This window comes from Anarhichas minor, unplaced genomic scaffold, assembly GCF_050575085.1.
Source record: "Anarhichas minor isolate MPS153535 unplaced genomic scaffold, ASM5057508v1 ptg000011l, whole genome shotgun sequence".
Classification (NCBI taxonomy): Eukaryota; Metazoa; Chordata; class Actinopteri; order Perciformes; family Anarhichadidae; genus Anarhichas; species Anarhichas minor.
Window position 1 is genome coordinate 3,595,887 of NW_027466457.1, and position 26,538 is coordinate 3,622,424.

The 26,538-nt window shown below is 41.9% G+C and overlaps 1 protein-coding gene across 1 annotated transcript in view; it reads left to right on the top strand.

Annotated features, from left to right (window-relative positions):
- The window catches only part of magi2b (membrane associated guanylate kinase, WW and PDZ domain containing 2b), a 68,413-nt gene that overhangs the window by 22,441 nt on the left and 19,434 nt on the right, over positions 1-26,538 (top strand). Inside the window, exons 3-9 of the mRNA XM_076089862.1 lie at positions 10,004-10,123; positions 13,462-13,686; positions 14,870-15,101; positions 15,567-15,646; positions 24,001-24,058; positions 25,194-25,315; positions 25,981-26,163. Coding sequence (XP_075945977.1) covers positions 10,004-10,123; positions 13,462-13,686; positions 14,870-15,101; positions 15,567-15,646; positions 24,001-24,058; positions 25,194-25,315; positions 25,981-26,163 — 1,020 coding nt within the window. The remainder of the gene's footprint in view (positions 1-10,003; positions 10,124-13,461; positions 13,687-14,869; positions 15,102-15,566; positions 15,647-24,000; positions 24,059-25,193; positions 25,316-25,980; positions 26,164-26,538) is intronic.

The following is a 26,538-nucleotide window of genomic DNA, read 5'->3' on the forward strand; positions in this document are numbered from 1 at the left end:
AGATTGTCAGTTTAATTATCTTTCTTACTTCTTAAGCCATTAAGATAAGAAGTTTGCCAGCACCATTTCACTTCATTCACAGGGATTACTTGACCACTTCAAAAAACGAATATAAGCTTCTTCTTCTTCTTGTCCCGGAGCACCTGCTGTTGAGGAATTTAGAGAAGAGTTTCTGATGGTTCGGCTCTCTCTCTCTTTGATAGGAATGTAACTGAGAGTGTAAGACAGTGACATAGGGCTAAAGAAGTGGGAAGATGTGGAAAATATTTTGGGGGAAGCAGAGATGTGGCACTACAGTAAACAGAAAGAGAAAGGGGAGGAAATGTGGACACGAGCAAAGAGGCTCTGTGAGAAGATGGAAGAAGTGGAGAAGACAGGAAGGGAGGTGGTTAAGATGAGGGGATCGGCAGGGGAGATTTGAAAGGGAGGAAGAGAGCGAACAGAGGATGGAAATTGAGAAGGCGAGAGTGGATGCAAGAGGTTGGAGGGATCAGCAGAGCAGAGTAGGGAGTAGAAGAGTGGACGTGCATTGAATGGGGGAGGTGGGAGATATGAGGGAGCCTCGTAAGTCATTCCCCAGAGAACCGCCTTCTCCACACTACTCAGAGGCATCAGTAAAAGGCTCTATAAATAGCTTCAACAGTGAGCAGCACGTTTCTCTAAGATAGCCTATAAATACATGCAGCTTCTGTCACTTCGTATCCGCTGCTCCGGACGCATGCTGCCCTGCAGCTCTGCAGCCTCCGACAGGGAACCCTCCTCTGGAGACTGCAGAGGAGGAGCAGATGAAGATGTTGAGGAGGAACGTGGCCACGGTGCTTAGGACTGTGATAGGGCTGAGAGGATCGGTCAGCAGGTCAGGCTGATAATGATTGCAGTAATGAAGATGGCTATCCTGATGATGGGAGGAGATGACACCTTTTAACCTTGATACATGCAGGAGATTTGAATGCACAGTTCTGTCGACAAAATGTTTACTTGCATGCTATTATTCATTTTTGAGTTCTCTCTCTGCACCATCCTACAGTTTAACAAAACAGCTTGGCATGAACCAAATAATCAAACTACCAGAATGCTGTCAATATTTCTCAAAGGGCTTTTTTCCCAACGATATTACAACCGGTATACAAACTGTATGTAGATGCATGAGAGACTCTATGAATGACTGAGTGAGGATCTCTTCTCTTGTCTGATTCATCGTTTATTTCCCGCATGGTCCAGCTCCCAAATGATTTCAAAGATCTCCCTGCTTATTGAATTTTAATCTGAGATTGGAATATGCTTTAATCGGTCAATATATCTGTGCACGGTAACGCCAATGAGCAGTGTCTCTCTATAAACACTTTATAATCTAATCTTTGTTGTCTCAGCATTGGAACACAAATATTTGCAAATTAGTCGCAGAAATGCACAGACGGCGCTGATGCTGGTTTTTGTGCTTTAGCCAAAATTATTGAATGATTTTGAAACTTTTGCATTTGTTTAAAAAAATATGTCATGGTTTGATCATTAGATTGCTGTTGTGCTTTTGTGTGAAGAGTTTTGAAAGTGGGAACTGGGATTTGAAAAATGCTTGCTCGGAGTAGAAACACATTTTCGTCGAAACTTGTCAAAAACATTTAATTTCCGTCTTTGTAGATGTAAACTTCAGAGTGAATGGCTTTCAATAGTTGTAAAACAGTTACCAAAGGTAAATGAAAGCAGCTGGTCAATGTGTGTCACACTTAGAAGACATTCCGGCACGCCTATGTGCTGTAAAGTTACTACTTTACAGCACATAGGCGTGCCGGAATGTCTACTGTGAGCTACCAATTCTCCCACACCATGTGTGTAATTCTTTTTCTTTTTGACTGACTGAAGAAAAATATATGATTATTGCACCCAAATTTGTGTTATGAAATTTAACCAAGAATGAACACAACAAAAGTTGGAACACATTCATTAGTTATGTATTCTTAAATCCTGTTCATAGCTATACCTTTTAGAGTAACAGATATGAATGTGAGTGGGCTTTAACCCTGAATAAATACTGTGACTGATGATGATGGGAGAGGAAGAGGAGTGATGGAAGTTGGATGGAGATGATTGTCATGATGATTATATTACAGTGAAGTTGGATGAGGTGATAAAGAAAAGATTCATTTCTTCTGTGTGTGTTTCTGTGGCAAATTGATTGTGTTTCTGTGAATGTACATGCACATATATGTTTTTTTACACTTAGGCATTGATTATTCTGTTTGTGTGCCGAGATTTATTAGGCTGAACTGATAAATAATGAGTTTTACACGCCATTCTCTGTTGAGGTTGTGTGTGCTTGCCTCTCTATGAGAGAGAAATACATAATCCCCCAGGGACTCTCTCCTTAAAGGGGTGATTTTCCTGCTGGCTTGCTCCTGCTAAAGGGCTGGCTGACATGCTTTGATGTGCTTCTGTGCTCCCTGCTGTTTGATTGGCACACTGGATTAATGTTGTTCCACATGAAAGAAACTGCAAGGGAATGATGTGAATTTCATTAAGTGAAAATCGCAAATATTGAACATGACTAATGACTTGATTATGTTTGTAAAGTGCCTTGCATGCTCTGTACAGGTATGATCCTCTCCCTCAGCAGCTAATCACAAACGAGGTTCTTCTGAAGCCCTTTATATTTATATTCACATTTGTGTTCCTGTCTCTAGTCTTACCTCCTCGCCATCCTAGCTCCACGTCTCTGTCAGTGCTACTACTAAGATCAGATTAATGTGCAGTGACGAGCCAGGTGCTCAGCAAGCAACCCGTCATGTGATAGTCAGTAAGCGCTGACACCTCAGAGAGCTCGACTGTTTACTCGGGTAAATCTTATCCTCTTAATACACACACACACACACACACACACACACACACACACACACACACACACATTGCATACCAAACACCACACACCAGCTCTGTGACATCATCATGACCCCCAATGTCGTCCTGCGTCAGTCAGCTCTGCAGACTAATAAAGGTGCTTTTCAGCCTATCAGGGCTGATTTCCATCACTTCAGGACATCAGTACAGGAGTCATTTCTCAATGTCACCAGCTCTGCTAACGCTGACCCACTGAGCAACACAGTTGTCTTTACAGCCACTAGTGGGCCTGACAGACAGACACTTTATGGATGAAACTCCAGACTTGATGCATCTGTTTCTAACCTGAATTAACTCTGTGCTTACCAGGTTTCCCGTTGGAGGAGTTTTCATTCGTTTTCATTCCCTCGGAAATCTCTTCTGTACAAACATAGCGTGCAGCAAAACCCTCGAAAGAAAATTAACCCAACTTCTCAGACCATATGTAGTTTTGACTTAACGCAAACAGCGGTACAATAACAGAAATATGATTTTAAATTAGGGTACATCTAAACAAAGTAGGGTTGAAATAATGATCTATAATATTCGTCTTTAGATTTTTTAAATCTTGTATAAATCATTGATTAAATATTTAGTCTATAAAATGTGAAGAAACAGGAAAAATGCCAATCACAATTTCACAATTGATATTTTAAAATTGTTAAAATTTATTTTTTGTCACCAAATCTCCAAAACGCACCCTATACAGATACAATTACTAACATTTAAAAAACAGGAGTCAACCAATGTTTAAATGGCATTTGTGGTTAATAAATGACCAAAATGGTTGTCAACACTGTTAATGATCCATTTTCTGTCAATCGAATAATCCAACTTAACATTTTAGCACTTGATTAAAGAATGAGTAAAGAATATTTAACAGTTTTCAGTGCTTGATGCCACAGACACAATTCCTTCTGTACTGATAAAGAGAAACAGCCCAGCACTCATAATTCTGCACAATTCCTTGAACTTTGTAGTCAACGTTATCGTTAGACCTTGTTAGAAACAGCCTTTTTGCTTTTTTTGCCAAGAGTTAAATGACATGATTGACACTGCTCTTATGTCTGTTTGGTAAATATGAAGTTGGAGCCAGGAGCCTGTAAGAGTTAACAGTTAGCCAAGCTCAATATAGAACATCAAACCCATCTACCAGCATCTCTAAAGCTCACTTATTAACTAGTTATTTAAATATTGTTTCTTTAATCTGAATAACAAACTACATTTAAAAACAATTTGCTGTGTGGTGGGGTGAGGTTATGTGCCAGGCTATTTCTTGACCCCCATAAAATGGCATATTATTTAACAAGCAAATGTAAATTACTGGGTGATTAATACATTCATGAGTTTTCTACTTTGTACACTGATATGTTGCCCAGCCCAACTATGTAAACTAACTCTTTAACTCCTTAACTCTTTACGTGAGAGTTTAGGGCTAAACTCTCTCTCTCGATATATATATATATATATATATATACTGTATATATACTGTATAGCCCAATCTCACATCCGTCCGGAGAGTGATTTACACTGGCGGACTGTATAACCAAGTCCACCTTCCTCTCAGGGTTCAGCCCCCATTGGAGTCAAACCTTTTCACTTATAAACCGTCTGAATCGCTCTGAGGTTACCAGGTGTGAGTGTCAGTCAGTGGCCGAGCTGTGACAGTAATTGATTGATGAAGTGCGAGGAAGCACAGACCTGCAGCAAAAAAGCTCAAGCTGAAGACCTTTGAGTCTGTAACTAGAAAACCTCTGTGTATGCAAAACGGCCGGGTGTCATACCCGGCATAGATATTATTTTTCTACAGCAAATGTAGATGTTGCGGCTTGTTACCATGGCAAGGCTGCGTTGCCAGGCACTGACGGGTTGTCGTGGTAGCAGACGCTCCTGTCAGAGTGTTGCCATGTTGCATCGCTGAATCTGCAGCCTGGGCTTTGTAGTGTAAATAAGGATGACTGTGTGCGCGTGTGCTCGATCATACCCTTCTAATAGACCTGCTGTCACACGTCTGCGAACTGGGAAGAAGGACAAGGAAGAGGAAGGGTTAACGGCGGGAGTGAATGAGATGTGAGACTAAAGTGCGAGACGGAGCTTGAAGGAGAGACAAAAGAAGAGAGGAGGATAACACGGGGGAGAGGGAGCGGATTAAAAAAGACAGGGAGAGAGTAATGGTGACAAAGAGCACAGATAGAGGAACAAATGGATGGAAGCGCAATGAGGTAAATTGGAAACAAGAGGAACGAGAGAATGAGAAAGGATAATAGAGGAATGTAATTTGATAAGATGGATGGATGGATGGATGGATAGGTAGAAAGCAGCAGTGTGCTTGGTGTGAGAAACAAACACTCTGCTGCCATGGTGCTCTGCTTGCTCTGTCCTGAAAAGGATTCTGGGTAAACAAGGGTTTTGAGGACAGTATTTATTTGTTTGTACGGTTGCAGGATAGTGTCTTGAAACCCAGTGTTCCCTTAATATTCCCCTCTTGAGTAGTTTAAAATGGGATTCAAATTTTACGTGTGTACAATTAGATTGAATACAAAGATTTTTATGTCTTTTGCATCATTTTATACACGGTTTCATAGACTTTAGGGTGAAAAATAGGAACTAGTTAAGCACCCTGGGATTTGTGCTCAGCTGCACAATGTGCACATGTAGTTATGAACCTACCAAAGCATCCAGCATGATTAAATGTCAATTGAGATGAAAAGACAAGCACTCAAAAGATGAATGTGTCTCTTTCCACCATGTACAGCATTCTTAGGTTACATACATTCAGCCCAGAGGGACAGGTGCGCACATCTGTACCAGCACATTTGAATTCTCCTCATCCATTCCACCTGGGGATTATCATGAAAGTGCATCACGCTTGTTCACCTTTCAGATAATAATTTGAGTTACTAATTCAGTGTAACCCTGGTCTCAAACTGCCAAAGCAGCCTGACGGCTCTGATGATATGTGAAGCATGAAACACACACTTGGTTTCCTGCACCCTCGCCTCCTTGTTCCCATACGTACTCACTGAGACCGCCGAGACCACCTTCCCCCGAGCTTTATTATGATAATCAGTCCATCGATAGACTATTTTTAGCTCTGAATCGCCCCCGCCCTGCTTCTCCCACTTGGTGACTTCCTGTCTAATTATACAAACATATGAATACACACGCACGTTCTCTAGCCTCTGTGAATGCAAAGCAAGGTTAACCAATCACGCTTCCCCCCTCTCACTGTCTCTCTGCTGTCCCTTTGTGTTTGTCTCTGCTTGCCACTCTATTATTTAGCAAAGGTCTTTGTCCTCTTATCGTCTGACACCCAGCTGAGTTATTTCAGTATGTCAGCTATTTGACATAATTCCAAATGGAATTTCCTTGTTATGTTTCTATGTAATCTCTTTCTCTTTTTTCCCTCACACACACTCACTCCCACCAATGTGAAAATATTCCGTAGCGCTCTGTCGTCATGGTTTGAGGCAGAGAATGTCTTCACCCCCTAAAGTAGCAGCTCCAAAGCTTTTCCATGCTATTATGGATTTAAGTCATTTAAGCCATAAATCTCTATGGCGCTCCATACTCCTACTCACAGCGTCACCTCTGAGAAGTTCGGCGACACTGGATGATTGCAATGCAAAGACCATTTTTGGCTCACAGCCGACTTTATCCTTTATCAGCGAGAGCACGACATCCAATCAATAGTCGACAGCAGCAGTGCCTTTGGCTCAGGGGAAGCGTCACTGCCTCCTCTCAGTGCAGTCTGCTGCCATTTCTTAATTTGAGCACCTGTGCAGCTTGTTCTGCTCATATATTAAAGCTCTGCTTAGGAGTTTGTGTGGCTATGTACAGAAAGAATATGGACAAAATACACTGAACTAAAGACATATTTTGAAGGAAGCAAGAAAAGAGGAACAGTCAGACTATCTTCCTATCTCAAGGCCAGATAGTCGATCAATATTCCCAGCTCAGATCCAACAAGATGCTCTCTCTCTCTCTCTCTCTCTCTCTCTCTCTCTCTCACTCTCACTCTCACTCTCTCTCTCTCTCTCTCTCTCTCTCTCTCTCTATCTCTCTCTCTCTCTCTCTCTCTCTCTCTCTCTCTCTCTCTCTCTCTCTCTCTGTTGGTTTGTCCAGTGAGGGAAGCTGTGGGAGAAAGCCATTGGCAGGTCATCAGTATTCCAGCAGGCTCTGCCTACTCTGGTGTGGGCAGCAGAATAATTTCATTCTGATCTTACAGATCAATAGCTGTACCAAGTGGAAGGTGACCAGCCCCGCCTGGCTGGCTGAGCTGCTGCGGTATTCAGAGTAGCACTCTACACATGCGATGGATGGTCCTCTTCGAGACTCATTTTTCAGTTTAACACGCAGTATAGTTCATCGAGTGGGCTGTATCGTGCTGGTCACGGTGCTGGTCTTCCCTCTGATTTCTATTTTAGTAAATGTAAGACGATAGTATCTTTGAGTATTGTTGAACTTTGTAGGAAAGTATGTAAATAAAAGGGGACAAAATACACACCTGATAATATAATGAAATATAATGAAATTCAATAAAATACCTTATGGTGTATGTTTAGGTGTGAATTATTCTAACGGGTCCTTTACAGACACTGATTTACAGAGAATGAGGGATGAGGGGACATGCACTCTGTTATAAATAGCCACATATTAAAAAGGCTTTATTTGAATATACCAATTACATAACAAGTATAGAAAATAAAATATTGTGTGCAGTGTAATTCATTATTTGACAAAAGAAATGGTAAAGAAAACGAATGCTGCAACTAACAGTTCTTTTTTTTATTGATTAATCTGCAAATTTGTTTTTGGATTCATGGTTTGATCTTGCCTGTCACAACTTCCCAGAGCCCAAAGTGACCAAAACCCAAAAGCGTACAGTTTACTGATATATGACAAAGAGAAGCAGCAAATCCAGATTGAGAAACTGAAGATTATAGCACTGCTTCAGTATTCTTCCTTGATAGAATCAATCAATAATCAATTATCAAAATAGTAGCTGATTATTTTTCTGTTTATTGACTTCTTGATTCATTCATTAATTGATTTGACCTGTTACAGCTGAGATTAAACAACGTTTTTGTTTTGTTCTTTGTTCTGTTTTTGGATGGGGTGACCGTAAATAGCCGACTATTCAACTATTCGATCTAAGGAGCCTGATTCAACTGCCAATCTCACGGTCGAATCGCCGCAGTGGCAGCAAAATGTGGTAACAAAACAAAGGATAATTCATAAATAACAACATGGCTATTTCAAAATCAAAGAATAGGGCTAGATTTAATAATCAGAGCATTCAAATAAGAACAAACCACTAAAATATTTTGAAATTATTAACAATTTTCTTAAGTTAGCTGGAGAGGCGCCTTGAAACAGCTGTTTGCAGCGCATATAACATCTGTTTGCGTCTCTCTCCTGTTGACTGTCCCTTCACGTCCTCTCTGTCTGTGGATTTGACCTATCAGACATTGTTAGTCGGAGACACAGCTAGTTGCTGGACGGAGGCACACACTAGGAGACACACGCACACACACACACACACACACACTCACAGTCATACCTGTGGTGCTGTGGATTTACAGTGTCCTACTGAGCTGTGATCATCTTGGAAATGGGATTACTGTTGGCACAGTGGGTACTTTACCACCATTTAGAGACACAAGAGACAAACACACAGTCGAGTAGTACACATTTAAATACACATTTAAACAAACACTGACAGAGATTGGTACAAACGAGCACACGTATGTATGGTATGGTAGTGTTGGGCTGCCTTATAGACGGACTGCAGATCGTTTGATCGCCAGGTATCACTTATTTCTTACTCATTAGGTGTTGCTAAGCTGCCGTCTCTGGTCCCAGTGGTGAAGCAAATACAGCAGAAAATGTTCAGTAGATGCACTACAGGAGTAAAGTGGTGACAGACGATCAATAGAGATCTAATGATTAAGATATCCAACTCTGGGAGAGTTGGAGGATCCTACACTCCACGAAATGACTAACCCCTCACTCACTCAGTGCTTGTTCGTGTGTGTGTGTGTGTGTGTGTGTGTGTGTGTGTGTGTGTGTGTGCGTGCAAAATGTGTCTACAACACATCTACCACCTGCTGTTTTTATCTCCCACAGCTCACACTTCATTAAGATACTAGTAAGTGTTTTTGACCCGCCATTAATATCAGAGCACATGAAGTGTGTTTTTGGCTTTCCACGGCATTTTCAGAACTGCAGATCACTTCTTTAGACCTGCACACTTCGCACACATTTGCAGCACAAATCTTACACTTCAGCCAGATCTGATATTCAGGCAACTGGCCAAAATGTCAGATCTGGTTGAAGCCACTGCCAGATCAATGCGACTTAGCTTTTATCATGTGAGTCCTGAGCTCTAAAAGTGGACTCCCTCTCCAGGCCTGGCCAATCACTGTTTTCGAGCATGATCAATAGAGAGCAGGAATCAACACCAGCGGACTTCACTGAGCCTGAGCTGAAAGTCCAGTTGGCAGAGACACAAACACAGCACCTCATTAAACTCAAAACTCCCATGGCTGCCATCACACAGCCGAGCCTCGACGGTGCAGCGCTGATGGAGAGCGTTGATGTAGGAAGGCTCTAATTGCAGCATGGTGATGTGGTGCCTCTGCATTCCTGCTGTTTTGACAATAATCCAATCGGCAGAGGATTGTATGCTGTGTAAGGAGGTTTGAGTTTTGCTCGGTAAAAGTGTGTATTGATTAGCTCCTTACTGAAACAACACCGGATTGGCTCGTAGGGACTGAATGACGGCGGTCTGCTGTTTGAGCATGCTTTCCCATCTCCTCTCTAGCTCTCCAGTCTCTCACTGTCACTCACACACAATTGTGTGAATGGATTTGGCTATCACAAGTGATGACTCCTCACTCAGCCTCTTCTGTTCCATTTCCTTTCTCCTCCCACTTCCTCTGATACACTTTGTAGCCTCGAATCTGTCGTCTTTTTCAGTCCAGCCCTTTTTTCTGGTCTCTTTCTGTGCCTTCCTGTCTTTTCTTCTCAAGTGCCCTATTTGGCTCTGATGACCTCTCTCCCCCTCTCTCTCTTTCTCTCCCCCTCTCTCTCTTTCTCTTCCCCTCTCTCTCTCGCTCTCTCTCTGCAGGTACCACTAGGCAGCCTAAGGAGGGGGAGGTGCCGGGGGTGGACTACAATTTTGTGAGCGTGGAGCGTTTTATGGAACTGGAGCAAAGTGGAGCCCTGCTCGAGAGTGGAACTTATGAAGGTGAGTGTTGAGGGTGCTGTGGGCATTTTGCATCTGCGAGACAAGTACGGGTGCTCGGGTAGCAGAAATGGGAACATATGTTTCAGTAGAGCTATTTTACTATTTCTGAATTCAATCTGGCATCTTGTGCTCTTCTGTAGATATCTTTACTTGATGGATCACGTGTGTCAGGTGATGCTCTTACGCACAGCTTAAGTAAACAAAATGAGTCTCAAGCACAGAGTCATGTATTACAGCTTCCTCTGGTGGTTGTTGAACGTCTGGTTGACTACTTCTGTGTGTCTGTGTGTCTGTGTGTGTGTGTGAGAGTGTGAGTGTGTAAGAGAGAGAGAGAGAGAGAGAGAGAGAGAGAGAGAGAGAGATCTGGAAGACTGCCATTTCCAAGTCATGTCAAGTCAGTGCATCTGCTTTGCTACACTGTCAGGGATATATCTACAGATGGGGAATTTGCTGGTTAATTTGCCCGGTAGCAATTTTTGTGAGCAAGTGCTGCTGAACACACTCACGCAAATGATGCCAGTGAATGCATGCGTGTGCATGTGTGTGGTTTCTTTCTACGTGTTCTTTTCATAATTGTGTGTGTTGCATGTTTAGAGTGTATTTTTTCCTTAATGCAGAGTTTACTTATTCCCACTGGAGGAAGCTGTCTCTTTCTGGGTCGCTGCATTGGAGGAGCAATAACTCGTTTTTTAATGCATGTTAAAATAATGTGTGTGTGTGTGTGTGTGTGTGCAGGGCTTGGTACACATAAGAGCTTACGTATGTGATGATGTGAGGTGAGTCACAGCTGAAGTTGGATGTTGAACTGTGCATAAAGCCAAGATGCCTTCAGGCAAAACCGGATGCATTCAGGATCAGAGGAACGTTGCATTTTAAAAACTGGTGTGGTGCATAAGGAGGAACTCTGGCCTAAACTTATCTCAGTTTGCTTCATGTTCTGCAAAGCATCTCTTTCTTAAGCTTTCACAGGTGCTGCCTGTGCCGTTTCATACTTGTTTCTTTGTTTACATGCACCCATGTTTGCACATTTTTGCTTTGTTACAATGGGATTCTTCTGTTTGGTGGCCAGCAGTGTAAGTATACATACTTATTGAGGAAGTCGCTGTGATAGAGCCCTTCCTAATATCCATCCGCCTCCTGCTGGGATGAAAGTAAACTAATGTCTGTGGACTCTTTTCTGCTGATCCTTCTTTTGTCCTTTATTGCTGCCCCCTTCTCTCTTCTTTGCTCAGCTATTGTTCTCCTCCCATTGCCCCTGTCCTCTCTGTATTTCATCTTCGTGAAACCCCCACTCGTCTCCACTTTGAGGGATTATATAATAAGACATATCTTCATCTCACTCAACATTTATTCACAAAATATATTTTGTTAGGGTATTACATTTTTTTTAAAGTAGAGTTTTTTCTGTGGTTTAAGAGTAAATATCACAAGGAAATAAATGTGCCAAGTCATATATATATATATACAGTATATATATATATATATATATATACACAGCACTGAAATCCCAGAAGCTTCAATGTCAGTCAGTTCCCATCTCAAGTGATACCCCGAGGACTTTAATGTTTTGTTCTTTTCTCTTCATTGTACTGTTACTGTACTTAAGCCATTCTCAGATATTTACAGTTGGTGTGGAATGAAAAACGGCCAATGCTATTTTTGCTTTTATTCTTGTGCTTGCGCCTCCAAACAGGGCTGCTTGCACCTACATGGACAGAATGACGCAGCTTGGGTTGTATTTAAACAGATCAGGTGGTTGTGCAGTTACCATTTCATTATGAATTTGTCCGGTTTCTACCTGCTAAGCTATGTATTCAATCAAAACTCAAAATGTAATTTTTCTAGATAAAACAATATCATATTCTATGTCATGTAAGTGGAATATTAACAGGGAGAAAACAAAGACAGTTGCTTTTCTCTCTGCATGTGTAGTAAATATGACTATGACTAACACTTTAAACTTAAAAAAAATAATAAAATCACACACAAACAAATACGGAGACATATATTTTCCGATGACACTGTAGTTTTAGCCTGAGTGCACAGCTATCATTATGTTCTAAAATAGGTTTTTGTGCACCATTAAGCAGAGAAAGCACAGTGAAAGGGTTTACTTAGCTTCCAAAACATAGATTTATCTTAAAAACCTGCCCTTGGAGACATATTTAGAGTGCTGTATCTATATTTAGAAATATGCATTTTTGTGCTTTAGGACTTCACTAAGTTTTTTTTATCCTCAGGAGAAGCTAAAATCCTCCCCTAGCCCATTATGGACACTGTCTGCTGTTGAGGATGCAATTAGGTATTATTGAGACCCCACATCTAATTAATACGTTATACTTCCCGCTAACGCTGGAATATCATTTCTCAGGACCTACTGGCCCATGTCATAACAGTTGTAGTATAGAAAGCTATAGAAAGCTGGTTTGGACTTTGAGAGAAAGTAAACTAGTTTGTCTGCTAATTTAAAATAGCAGCAGTGCTAAAGTTTTATTCAACCCTGCAAAGTGCGATGGAAAGTGAGACTATCGTACTGTATCTCAATGTGGATCTGTCCATCATAACTAAACCCAAATCACTTCTTGACTGAATCAGAGACTTGAGGAATCTGTGTGAATCAATTTTCTTCTTTAAATTCAACAAAAACCACTTAGTTTTGCTAACTTGCTTATGTGCTGAGATTTTATATGAACCACATGTAACGATGTTTAAGAACACAGGCTACATGAGTCTTAGCAGTATGTGTTGTTCACAAAACAATATGTCCTGTTGGGTCCACTCTAAACCATATTTACATTTAGACTGACCCAACACACATGGCAAATTGAAACCTGAAGTGAGGCAGACTAGAAAGTCTGGTTGTATATTGTAGGCTTTAAAAGATTCTGTAGTCTGCTTCAAAAGTATGAAGAGGAGGGTACTCTAAAAAATACAAACCATTCTGGATGAAGAGTCACTGCTCTATTGTGGATGTCCCCGGTTTGTATTTTATATCCTTTCTAAAATGTTATATTTTAGAAGACTGTGAGGTGTTTCCTGTTTATTCACAATCATTAAAGGACTAGGCCCAGACGGCAATCATGATTGGATGATAAGTTATCTATATGATGCCTGGAAAATTGATTGGATTTATTAGAAATGATTAGTTCCGAGGCAAACACACAGTTAAGTTACCTCTGCTGCACTCTGTCGAGACAGCTACGTCTTACATTTTGAAAAGCAATCATCTGTTCCAAGTCATAATTTATCCAGACGGTGTGTGTTACATCACCTGAGATCCCTCCTTAGTCGTGCATGTGGCCTCTAACACAATTGCTGCTGTGCACCTCTGCCCTCAGATAACTTCTACGGCACACCGAAACCTCCAGCGGAGCCATCCCCCGCAGCACCTCCTCTGAATGTAAGTGAGGCCCTGCTGCCCGGAGCCCGGCCCAGCGCCCAGGGCAAGAGGAAGAGGAACCAGTCAGTCAGCAACATGGAGCAGCGTGCCAGCCTGGAGCCGCCCGAGGAGGAGGAAGAGGAGAGCCCGGTTGTTAACGGCAATGGGGTGGCCATCACACCAGGTACTGTGGGATTCAAACACAGTCCGTTTCCCAAGTGTCGGGACCGTGGTGACATTTAAAAATATCATATTAAGGTGACGAGAAATGGAAGGCCTGAACTCCCCTGGGTTATTGATTGCTGTCTCACTGGTGTGATTGAGTAAAACCATAGAAACAAGTCAGTTGTCATAACAATTGTTACCTTTCCTTTTTATTTCTTCTTTATTAGTGAACTGCACAGGTTCTCAATAACCTTCTATATCAGAATGCACAAGGGCACCTTTATGTCTCCACTATCATCTCTGTCCAGAGTCTCATTTGGCCTTCAGCTCTCGTCTCTCTGTCCTCCCATTTCTCCATTTCTCCTGCTGTCTTTGCTCTCCCGCCATTGACCTTTGTCCTTGTTTCTATTAATACCCCGACTCTCCCCTCTCTCTTCCTATCCTCTACCATCCTTTTCCTTCTGACCTCTCTTGCTTTTCTTCGTGTCTGTAGTCCTGTCCCCTCTGTCCTCTCCTCTTCCTTCTCCTTCCCCAGCCCTCTTTGTAGTCTGTGTTGTTGTAGCGTGTCATATTTCTTCCACAAGCGTCTGTCTGTAATTTAATGCTGATACCACATGAAAGACTTGCGTCAAGAATGGGAAAATGGGAAGAAAAAAGACTTATCTGCCTGCCTGTTTTGAATGGTGTCTACACAAAATGAGTTCCTCACTTCACCTGTAAAAACAAGACTAGGTTGAAGCCTAGTACATGTCTTGACCCTATATCATCCATGAGCTAAATTGAAGCCAATTTTTTTACAGGGAAAGTCAGCGGTAGTGTCTGCTATGTGAATTCTTGGATATTAAATGTTCATCTGCAATTTTCTTTAGTGGTCCAAGTAATGTAATGTAAAGTAATGTGCAAGTAACATCCCCACGTTGTTTTCTCCTCATGCTCATTGTCCTCAGACCACATCTCTCTCTCTCTCTCTCTCTCTCTCTCTCTCTCTCTCTCTCTCTCTCTCTCTCTTTTCTCTCTCCTGGGGGTTCTTAGCTCTGCAGTGGCTTGGCTCTGACTCATCATGCATGGCGTGTGTAGTGTGTACTGCATGTGTGCACAGAGCATGTGAGCATAACTGTGTGTGTGTGTGTGTGTGTGTGTGTGTGTGTGTGTGTGTGTGTGTGTGTGTGTGTGTGTGTGTGTGTGTGTGATTTGCTCCACAGAGTCCAGTGAACATGAGGACAAGAGCACAGATGCCTCTGGGGAAGTTGCTGTAGAAACGTCCAGCCAGGCCCCAGCCTCTGTCGAGCCCCCCACCGAAGAAGAGGAGGAGGCCCCAAAATCTCCCTCTAAATCCCCCGCCAAAGTTCCAGACTTAGATGAGGAAGAGCTCGGCCCTCTGCCTGACAACTGGGAGATGGCCTACACCGAGAAGGGGGAGGTCTACTTCATAGAGTAATAGGAAAATATCCTACCTAAATACATTTTGACATGATGGTATCCCACACCCTATTGGCCTATTGTCACCAAACCAGCATTTTGAGTCACCGATATCCAATCATTATCAGTATTGTTGCATCTCTATCACAACGTGCACCTACTTGGTAAACGTAAGGCCGGCTGTGTAACTTTTCTAGCACTGGCCTCTGTGTTGAATAATTGATGTAACGTAATGCTATTAATCAGACATACTGGATATACACGCACACACACACACAGCCATACAAACTTTTGCCCTTTTTTCTCACCCTTATTAATTTGTGGCTGAGGGCTAGTTAGTAGATTAATTGCCATTCATTTTACCTTAGAAATCCCCCTGTTTCTCTTTAATGGATCATTAGTGATATTTTGCACTCATTTCTTCCTTTTACCGTGTCTTTCTCTGACCTCGGTTTGCCCCTTTTCTCTCCTTATTGCCAGTCACAACACCAAAACTACATCGTGGCTGGATCCTCGGCTTGCAAAGAAAGCAAAGCCACCAGAAGAATGCAGAGAAGACGGTGAGTCTCGACGACCTGCTTGCCTGTTTGCTCTGTTGTTTTATAACTTTAAGTTTGTGTTCATCTGAGTCAAGCTCATCTTTTGAGGGAGTGTGTCATCAGTGCATTTTCTGCTGTCTGTGTACCTTCTTGTCTGTTCCACCGAGTTTTCCCTCCTCAAGAAAAATAGCACAAAATACTTGTTGTTTGATTTGTTTGTTAGTCTGCAGCCGGTCCCACCATTCTCCACGGGTTTTGGGAAGGGTACTCACACATTTTGATATTGATATCCAGAGAGAATAAACTTGACAAATCTACCTTTTTAAACTTGTTGTTGTGAAATGAACATTAAAATCAGACATGTGCTCAAGCGATACTAGCAGAAACATAGCAGACGAACCAATGACCAGCAGACAAAAGACAGGACTATAAATACATCAGAAACTAATCAGACAACAAGACACAGGTGGGCAGACACGAGGGCACCCCTGGAAGCTGATTGGTGGAAGAAACACAAGGGAACAGAGCAAGGCTGACGACTAATACGACACTGGTGATCACAGAAAAAAGGATCGAAAACCACAAAGACAGGAAGTCAAACTACCACAGGACACAAGAGGCAGGGAATGTCAAAATATATCAGGAAACAAACTAAATCAAAACCAAGATCCAACAAAGTGGCTAGGGAGCTGTAGGACAGGAGGGCTGGACAGGGGTGAAGCAGAGAACCTCAGACAGGCAGAACCCCTCTGGAGGGCGACCAAACGGGCAGAACCGTTACAGGGGACGGGCAGGATGACCAGGCTGACAGAGTTGCTCCAGATGACGAAGACACTGACGGAGTTGCTCCGGATGGAGGACGGGCATGAGGACGACCAGGTTGCCGAAGTTCATCTGGAGGTTGGACTTCTGGCGACTGGGTCTCTGGGGGCCTGGGTCTCTGGAGACTGGGTCTAGGGGGCCTGGAATTGTGGATCGGCGGCAGCTGGAAATGGGAGAAGCTGCGGCCCGGCGGGAACAGGGACATGAGTCGGCCGCTACGCCAACAGGACACGTGGAGCTGGAGTCGGCCGGATCGCCAATGCAGGAACTGGCGAGACGTCGGCTCGGACCACTGATGCAGGAACCGGAGAGACATCTGCTTGGACCGCCGACATAGAAACTGGGGAGACTTCTGCCATGCAGCTGAGCAGCGGAGACTTTGGGTCGCTATAGGCATCTTGGGGAACTGACATGAATGACGTGACACGAAATTCGTATTCAAGATAGCCGACGTCCATTGTTGAATCAGAAATGGAGGATACAATGTTAGCAAAGCCTTGCACCAATGGTTCCGAGCTTCATTGAGAAAGCAAGCATTTTAATTAGCTTGTCATCTTACGGAGAGAACTAACCATACATGAATTCAAACTTTTTACAAATCGGCATCCCTTTTTGTCCGTTTATTGCATTTAAATCACAGCTAAATTGGTTATTTTGGGTTCATACAGCTGTAGTAAACCAGCTGACATGTGACTTGCTAGATACAGTAAATACACCTCGATGAAATTCATTGAGCGCCCCCGGATGATGTTATGAACTCAGACAAGATGCCGTTTAGTTTCCCGGTATATCTAGGACTTCCACAACAAGTACAGAGCAGAAACAGTGGTTATTTCTTCCATGGTTGGTGGCGGAAATAAATGGCTCCATGGAGATAAACCACCTCTCGTCTCTGGCGCGTCTAGCTCGAATTACGCGAATAAACACAAATGATCCCGCGAGTAAACTTCCCGCATGTATGTGACCACTTGGAAACAGGCAGTGTCTACTTAAGTTCTCCCCTTTCGTCTGCCCATGAGCAACTGATGAACCAAAGAGCGATTTTCCTCTCACAGATTTAGAGGTCTGATGAGGTGAATCTCAAAAACAAAGATTACAGAAACAGTATTCTGAAAACAAAAATGCTATTTTGTGTGGCAGAGATCGTTTTTATTCTTTTCTAAGCTGTTCATCATCCCTCAGATTTATCGGGCTTGTGGCTATATCTAACAGGGTCCCACTTGCATCAGCGAGCAAGAAAGGGATGTACGTGGGACTCAGTGACTCATTTATGTGTTTTTAATAGTTTTTGGACAACAAGAGTCTCTGGCACACGGGAGTAAGCTATGTCAGGCGTAGGATATGCACGCAGTACTTGCATGTAGGATCAATTGATTGTTTTGGTCTTTTCGTTGAAGTTGTTGACAATAAAATGCAGTTAAGCGTGTCTTTTAAGGTTTGTTTTAAATCATGGGATGCAAAGGTGTGTTAAGTTGTTTCTGAGGCTAAGATTAAGAACGGTGGTTTCATACAATGAATATCCAGCACTGAGGTCAAACATAATAAAATGCAGTTCCTGTGGTTCACTGGGATCAGATATATAACAATGAGATGAACTTACATCCCTGCTGCTGTCACAGCCTTCGTTCAGCGAATTAGGTTGTGATGTGATTCACCAGAGGTATTGATCTGAATCAATACCTTCTCTACCTTTCCTCTGTTCTCCATCTCTTCAATTTTCTCCCTCCTCCGTTCTCCCCTGCACTCCTTCGCCTCACGTCTTCCTCTCTCTCTCTGCCTCTCAATCTTCCTCCCTTCAATTTTCCTCCTCTCTCTCTTTTTTTCTCCCACTTTCTCTCTCCCATTCTCGGTCTCTCACTCTCTCCCTTTGCCCAGTAAAAGGCCTAACTGTGACAGGAATTCTAATAACACCGCTCAGCTCTGTACAAACTGGTGCTCACTCTCTACACACACACACACATGCACGCACTACTGTTTTCAATTCACAAACCCTTTTCACAAACATGGCTGACGTGCTTCAGCTTTGTCCTGGCAGAGCAAAGATCGGTTTTCACCAACGCCGGTGATGTTTAGACGCCAACTGTCTGCGATGCTCTGTGATCACTTATTTTGTGTTTTAATACAACAACATGCTGCTGTTTCTGTCAGTGATCAATTCTGTGTTAATAGGTTTTAAAACTATCGCCTCATAACCAATCAAAAATGACAATTGAGAACCTTTTACAGACATTTATACCACAAGGGTTGATCAAATATATAGTCACCATCGCTGTCTAGGCTTACAGAGTGAACCATGTGACATATCGTAGAGTCCGGTTATGTTCCAAGGTTTGATTATATTTGCATTATTACAAATGTTTATGTATTGTGAATTAGGTTTTCTGACCAGAACCTGTAAGTTGTAGGCTGTCTGTAAAAAGTAGCCAGTTAGTATTTTGAGTCCCTAGTCTAGTCTTCTTGTCTGACAAAAATGAGATATGTCAATGACAACACTTGTAGTGTGAGATTGACCATATTAAATTATCTTTGCAGATCTGTGCCCTGAGAGGGAGAGGGAAAGGAAGTAGCTTCAGCCATGTTTGTGAAAGGGGCCAAAATATCCATAATTTCCCCCTCTTTCTGTCTGTCTGTCTGTCTTTCTGTCTGTCTGTCTTTCTGTCTCTTTCATTCTTTCTTTCTTTCTTTTTGTCCAGTTTTTCTACTGTGTGAAGCCTCCTCCTATCTTTGGGGAAGCAGTGGTTAAAGGAAGCTTAAGCGATCACCACTGGCAGAGGATTTTGAATTAAAAGATGTTAGCAGAACGTTTGTATGGGTCCTGGATGACACATCATCACATGCTCTCACAGCACCTTTGAATTTACGCCTTCCAGAAACAGTTTTAGTTGCCAGGAATTATTCTTTTTCAGTATAAACAGCTCAGCATGACAGGAGGATATACAGTAGTTTAATCCAGCATGCTGCTCTACATTACTCATCCTGTTATTATTTTCTTTATTGAGCACACCGGTGTCCTGTAGCTCTTTCTTATGGGCTGCTCAGATGTTTGCGCCTTCTGCATGCTTGCTGTGCACCAAGTGACAATTTAAAGGCAATTTTCCATTTTTGCCCACGTTAATGGACATGTAGTTTTTGAATGATGAAATATGCATGGAAGCAAGGATGTCAGATTCTGCAAGGAGAGTAAATAAGAAATAAGTGTGGGGAGGGAACAGCAGGAAGAGGTGGCGCTGTTTTATCTGCCCATATGCCTGGAGGATTTTCCAGAGTCGCACAGCCTCAGGCAAGAAGCAGACATACTAACAATATTTCAGCAATGCCGTTTTTGCATCTTCCCTCTTGTTATTCCCTTTCGGTTGCTTCCATCTCCTGCATGTCTGGTGTTTTTGCTCCACTTTTCTTAAGCATCCTCATTGACTATTCCCTTTCTCCTCACTTTTGGGTACATTTAAAGAGAAGCTTGTCTGTGTTGATGTGTTTTCCGCAAATGTGCAACTTTTGTGTGCATTGTGTTGTGTCTTTATGCTGAGGTTGACTCGCAGAGTTCAAAGGCTTGTCACCACAGATCTGGTTCGCCTTGCAGTCTTTTTGTCAGGCAAGTCTTTTGTTACGTAACACAAGCCGACATCTCCTCTCTCACTCAGAAGAGGCAAGAACAGAGCGGGACAAGCTTCACATCACAGCAAGTGTTGGTTTCAATTCTGCCTTTGATATGCACACCCAATGCCGCTTTCAAAGTAATCTCAGTGCTGTTGACGAAAATATGCTGCTCATGCTTATCTAGAGGCAGGAATTCCATGTCAAAACTTCGTCTTTAACCGATGGACAAAAATATATATGTATAGATATAGAATAGAGACTTAAGAAATTTGACTAAAAAGAAAAGAAATGATGGAGTTAGAGGAAGTAATGATGATGAGCCCTGAAAAGAGCAGGAAAGAGACGAATGGTGATGGAGAGAGGTTTGCATATGAGCAGAGTTGAAGCCCATGCATCCACTGACAGTGACATACTCGTACTAAAATGTTACCTCTGAGTTACATCACTGTTATTACACTCACTCATGTTTGGGCCAGAGCTGTGTCTAGCTCTGTATTTCTTAACACCCCTTTACTCTCATGTTCCCGGTCGCTCTTTTCTCTTCGTTTCTGTCTGGATTGTTCTTTTTTATTTCTTATCTGTGTTTTGTAGATTTAGATTCAAAGCCGACACATTGTTATTGTTGCAGTCATAGTTTGAGCTGCAACGATTAGTCGATATGTTAATTAGTCAATCAACATAAAAATTCAAAGGTGGTTTGGTGACGTCTTTTCATCCAGCACCATCATCAGGTCAACATCTTAATGTTGGTTTATGACCAAATACTCTCAAAATGAATAACATTATCATCAGCCTCAGCTAAACTATGTGTTCGTGCTTATTAGCAAATAGTAGCATACTGACATGATGAACTAAGATACGAACATGATAAACATATTAGCATTGTCATCGTGACCATATTAGCATTTAGCACAGCTTCACTTAGCCAGTAGCATGGCTGTAGACTCTATGTCTACGATAAGGCAAAGATGCCAAAGATGCATGTGCAGTGTCTCCAGTGAATGTGTGTTGGTTTTCTGAGTCTTCTATGATAACAGAAATAAATATATATATATATATATATATGAGGTTTGGACTATTGGTCCAACATTATGTCAATGGCTTTTGAAAACTATTTTTAAAACTATTTTCTGACGTTTTTTAGATGAAATGATTTATCAATTCATTGAGAAAAGGACTTGTAAACTAATGAAATAATCATTAGTTTCAGTACGAATTCAGATTTATACATTTTTTATCAGACGTTTTTTGAGTTGTGAGTTTTGTGAGTCGGATGAGTTCATTGAATCTGTTCCTGGCTGCCTGTTGGTCAGAGAGACTTTGTGTGAGAGGGTAGATGAGTCATCTAATGCAGAGGAATCACAATTAGACTTCATGTCTAGGGAGGCACCAATACACATACACACAAACAAGCAACCAAACACGCAAGCAAGCCCCTCGGTGCTCATATGATATACAGACGCATGACGAGGTGTTTGATTTAGTGTCAAAGATGATGACGGTTACACTCATTCAGACATGCAAACACAGTTCAGCTATCTAATACACATACACACACACACACACATACTACAAATATAGACTCCCATCAATGCATAAAAACACACACACACACAAACACTCTCTAGCAGCAGGAAATAGAGACAAGACAGAGCCCTCAGCTCAGGCGAGAAAAAAAAAAAAAAAGACTTCCACTGGTGGTTTCCATGGAAACTGTCTCCCTTTCACTTTAGGAGGAGGGCAAGCGAGTAGTGGACGAGTTAGGCCGACATTTAAGGTGGCTCATGGACAGTGGGAGGGAAATTAAGGTGGTTTGAAGTGTGAATCCATCCGGCTTTAATGCCTCGAGGAGGAGAAGGGTCTTCTGAGGTACTGGCAGTGCAGTGCAGGTGGTTTGAGCAAACAGTAAAGCAGACCAAAGATAATTGCAGCATGCAACCCTTTCACCTTGGGCTGCACAGTCAGCATGCTCAGCAGCCAGGACACACACATTCGCACATGGATTATTGATATCAAGATCACAAATCTGTTGGTAATTGCATTACAGCGTGAGGGAATGATGCCACGGTCTCAGTGTCACGCACACCAAATTATTGTAAAAATAATAGAGCTGAGGGTGTGTGTGTGTGTGTGTGTGTGTGTGTGTGTGTGTGTGTGTGTGTGTGTGTGTGTGTGAGTGAAAATGTCAGGTGTTTCTATGCTTTTGCTAGTTCAATACGTTTGGCACATATTTTCAATACTTTTCTTGGAGAAATATAAACATGCTGGAAATGGTTTATTTTACTGGTCTGTAATTTACAAATATGACAAATCAGTTTTCATAGGGGTAATTTCTCATGCCAAGTAAATATTCACTTAAATATATGGCGTGAATGGTAGTTTGTCTCAAGGATGTTCTTATTTTCCCTGTAATTAGAACCAAATTAGATCTTTCTTTTGATAATAATTTTGATTTAAATCAGGAAGTACCTCACAAAACTGTGTAAAAAAAAGTCAAACAAGATTATAAATTTGGCCAGGCATTTAATGGAAACACTTGGTACTTTTGATAATCACCACTACAAACCTATTTGGGTTAATATTGAGGTTTGATGCCTAGCCCTATAGTGTTGCCATCAGTTATGGCATTGCCTTGGGCCAGCCGGAGGTTAGAAACGGAAGCATCACACCCTAAACACCCTAAACTCCCCACCCCACCTGCCTCCACATTCACACACCTTTCCATACAAATTCAATGCCCAACACATCCTTTCACACACCCTATTCTCTCTCACTATTTTTATTATCCTCACCTAAACCTCCTTTTCTACCATCAAGGTTGTCAGCTCTTGTGTCTTTCTGTATACATGTCATCTTTTGACACTAGTATTCTTACACTCTCATCGAGTTTGCTTTATTTCCCTGTGAAAAACGGCCATGTACATAGTCATGAATTTAATGAATACGACTCTTTAATACAAGACACGAGGATGAATTCATTTGAGGGAGTAAGATCAACCTTTCAAGAAAGCTTGCTGATGAATGCCAATCTGAAGTGCTGTATATCAAGTATACGTCTGTTTGGGAGGGGGAAAGTTAAAAGGACTGTGTGTGGCCGTGTTTGTATATTTTTGTATGTAAGTTAGAGCCTCATAGTGCAAGGTCAATCCCCTGGTGTTCCTAATGTCTTAGTGAAAACTGACATTTAAAACTGAAATTTAAAGCTGAAAACCGAAACAACCTGAATTTTGTATACGACAGAGGGAGCTCATTATAGTGCATTGTATATGGTATGTACGTGTCAGTGAGAAGGTAGAAGAATAGGGCATAGAGTGCTGGAATGTTTTGCATTGCCTTGACCCAGATCTTTTATGATGGAGAGACGAAAGCTAAATCGGCAAAGGGATGGATGAAGTGAGGAGGGAACAGAGATCCAGAGTGAGAGGAGGAGACAATTAACACGACAGCCATGGAAGCCATCCAAGGCGAAAACGAGTGGGTGGGGAAAAGAAAGAAAAAAGAGGACACAAAGCAGTATGGTGAAGGAGGTATTGGGCCTTAAAGGGCATGTGTACAGATTGTTAAGCCCTCTGAGGCAAATTTGTGATTTGTGATTTTGGGACATACAAAATCCATTGAATTGAAAATTGAATTGAAATGATTCATGCACACGACAAAAAGAGAAGACTGAGAGAAAGATAAGGCAGAATGAGATGTGTCAAACGATTGAAATGTTCTTTTACTCCTGCCCTGCTCTGTGTTGATGCCTGTGTTGTGGTTTGTGTCTCCATGAAGAAGCCACCTCTACAGATCGAAGTGTTGTCTGTCTATTAAAGGAGCGCTTTGGGAGCGTCTAGCTGTGAGCCCTGAGATTCATGTTGTCTCCCTTCAGTGGTTCAATTTAGTCGACATTCCTTCTCCTGCTCTCAGCATAAACTGGCTTCATTTCCCACGTCTGTTTTCTCCCTACTCTACAGAGCTGCCCTATGGCTGGGAGAAGATAGATGATCCCATCTACGGCAGCTACTACGTAGAGTAAGTCTCTCTGTTGACTTGGGTTAACTCGGCTTCTCTGTAGTAAAACAGGAAATGCATTTCTATGGGTTACAACGCCTCGTTATGAATTATAAATGACTTAATTCTCATTTATTTTTCATGTCTTACTGCGCAATTTTACAGTGAAATTCTGTATGGACTATCAAGAGATCTCTCATACTGTATTGGTTTAGTGCTGTTTAATTTGGACGTACATTCACTTAGCTGCATTTGAAGCTAACAAAGTAAAGAACAGTTATAGTATAGTTTATTATTTACATTTCTTACAACATTTGGTTGTAGTTACAAATTACTTTGGAATAACATTTTAAATGCAAGACAAAAAATCATAAGATTTTATGTATTGCTATATTTCAAACTAGCCCAAAGTAAATTTAGTAATTAGAGTTTTCACTATCTGGACCCACCACAACATTTAAACCTGTAGTGTTGTTCAGATCGAGGCAGCATATAGACCAGGTCAGCGCAGTTGTCCTTGCTTTACTGTATCAGCTTATCAAGATATTATGGTGATCATGTTAGCAAACACACCTGCCTAAAATCACTTCCAGCTGTTGAATATTCACAGGTATTTTATCTCTAGTTTTAACTCTTGAAAACTTTGTGTTTATAACACTTCACCAGAACTTTAGTTTGGGTTTGCTGCAATCTGTGTTGACCAGATATCTTGCACATGGCTTTTGTGAGCTAGAGCAGCTACCAACCATCTTAAATGTGTAGATGTTTAGAGCTAAAAGGACTCATATTATCACAGTATGCATGAAAACAATGAGCTGAAAGCAGCTATTATTGGACAGAGAGCTGCAGCGCTGGACTGCTGATTCTCAGTGGGATTAGCAGGACTAGCAACCCTTTCTCTTAGCAGGGAGTCATTTGACTCAACGTGACTCAAAAATACTACTCAATGGAGTTTTAATGCGTCAATCATTTAACACACTGAAAGGCACCATTGTTCTGAAAGAACACTTTTTGTTCTCAAGTGCATTTCGTTGAAAATACCTCTTAACGTTGGTAAAAATCTGAATGCAGAACTACATTGTGGTATTGGTATTTCTGGCTTGGCGCGTTGAATGATCCCTTTTCCCCTTTTTGTAATGATGCGTTGTAATTTCAGTCATATCAATCGAAGGACTCAGTTTGAGAACCCAGTCCTGGAAGCCAAGAGGCGCCTGGAGCAACAGAGGCAGATGCAGAGCCAGGGACTCTCTGCTCTACCGCTACCCACTATATACAGAGGTACACTTTGAATACCAGAGTATGTGCAGTACTTAACTCAAAACATGTTGTCACACTTACAGATTGCAAAAAAAAAAATGAAAATGCAAAGACTGCCGGAAAAACACGCAGGCAAATGGCCTTCATCTTCTGGCCATCAAGGGCCCCTAAAACATGGATGCTGATACATTTTATTTATTGTATATCCTCCCTGTTGTACAGATTGTTTATATTGAACATTGTACATTTTTTCCCATCATTTTCCTAATGCATCTCTCATAGAACGGGCAGTTTCATGAGTATTTGAAGGGGCAGATGCACAATGTGACAATGTACAGGGTCGAATGGAGATTGCTGGCAGTGCGGGGGACAGAGAACATGCTCGCCCTGAGGCCCGTAGTGGTCTAGTCTGAGTATGAGGACGTACTAGACCAGCACATAATGTACGGCTTCATCTGAGTGAGACTGCACCTCTTCGATGAGTCATCTAATCAGGAATTAAGGCAAATGTGTCTTTATTGCTGCTTTTGTGTTCAGAAAAAATGTACAATAGGTTCATTCAGCACTGAAAAGTTCATGGCAAACTTTAATTTCAAGCAAACATAATGTGACCGAACAAATGTGCATGGTTTCTAGATATCAAGAATATCTAAAATATCACAATTCAATACCTTCTGTCCCTTCAGAGAAGCCATTGTTTACGAGGGACCCAACCCAGCTGAAGGGGAACTTCCTGTCTACAGCCCTGCAGAAGAGCAACATGGGATTTGGATTCACGATCATCGGAGGTGACGAGCCCGATGAGTTCCTGCAAGTGAAGAGTGTAATACCAGAAGGACCCGCTGCTCAGGATGGAAAGATGGACACAGGTAATTATGTGTACCAACACATCATTTTGACAGCTGGTTGAGAAATAAATTGAGGTTTACACAAAAGTCTCCACTGATAACGTAATACTGTGTTTATAGAAATGCTTAAGCACAGCCTCATTATTCTGATACCTCAACATAATGGACCTTAATTTCCTGCCAAAGCAGGTCAAGTGTGAAGGCCTTTCACTGGAAGAGTTTTAGATTTATTCAAGCAGGTTACCAGCCTGTTGGGTAATTTCTGTCAACATTTCTCGTGCCTAAAAGGCAAGGGGAGCGCAGTAGTAGTCGGTATCCAGTCAATTTGGTGCTGCAGTTTAATTTTTTCTCTGCCAACTCAGAACATTTTATGCATAAGCACTAATGGACTTCCAA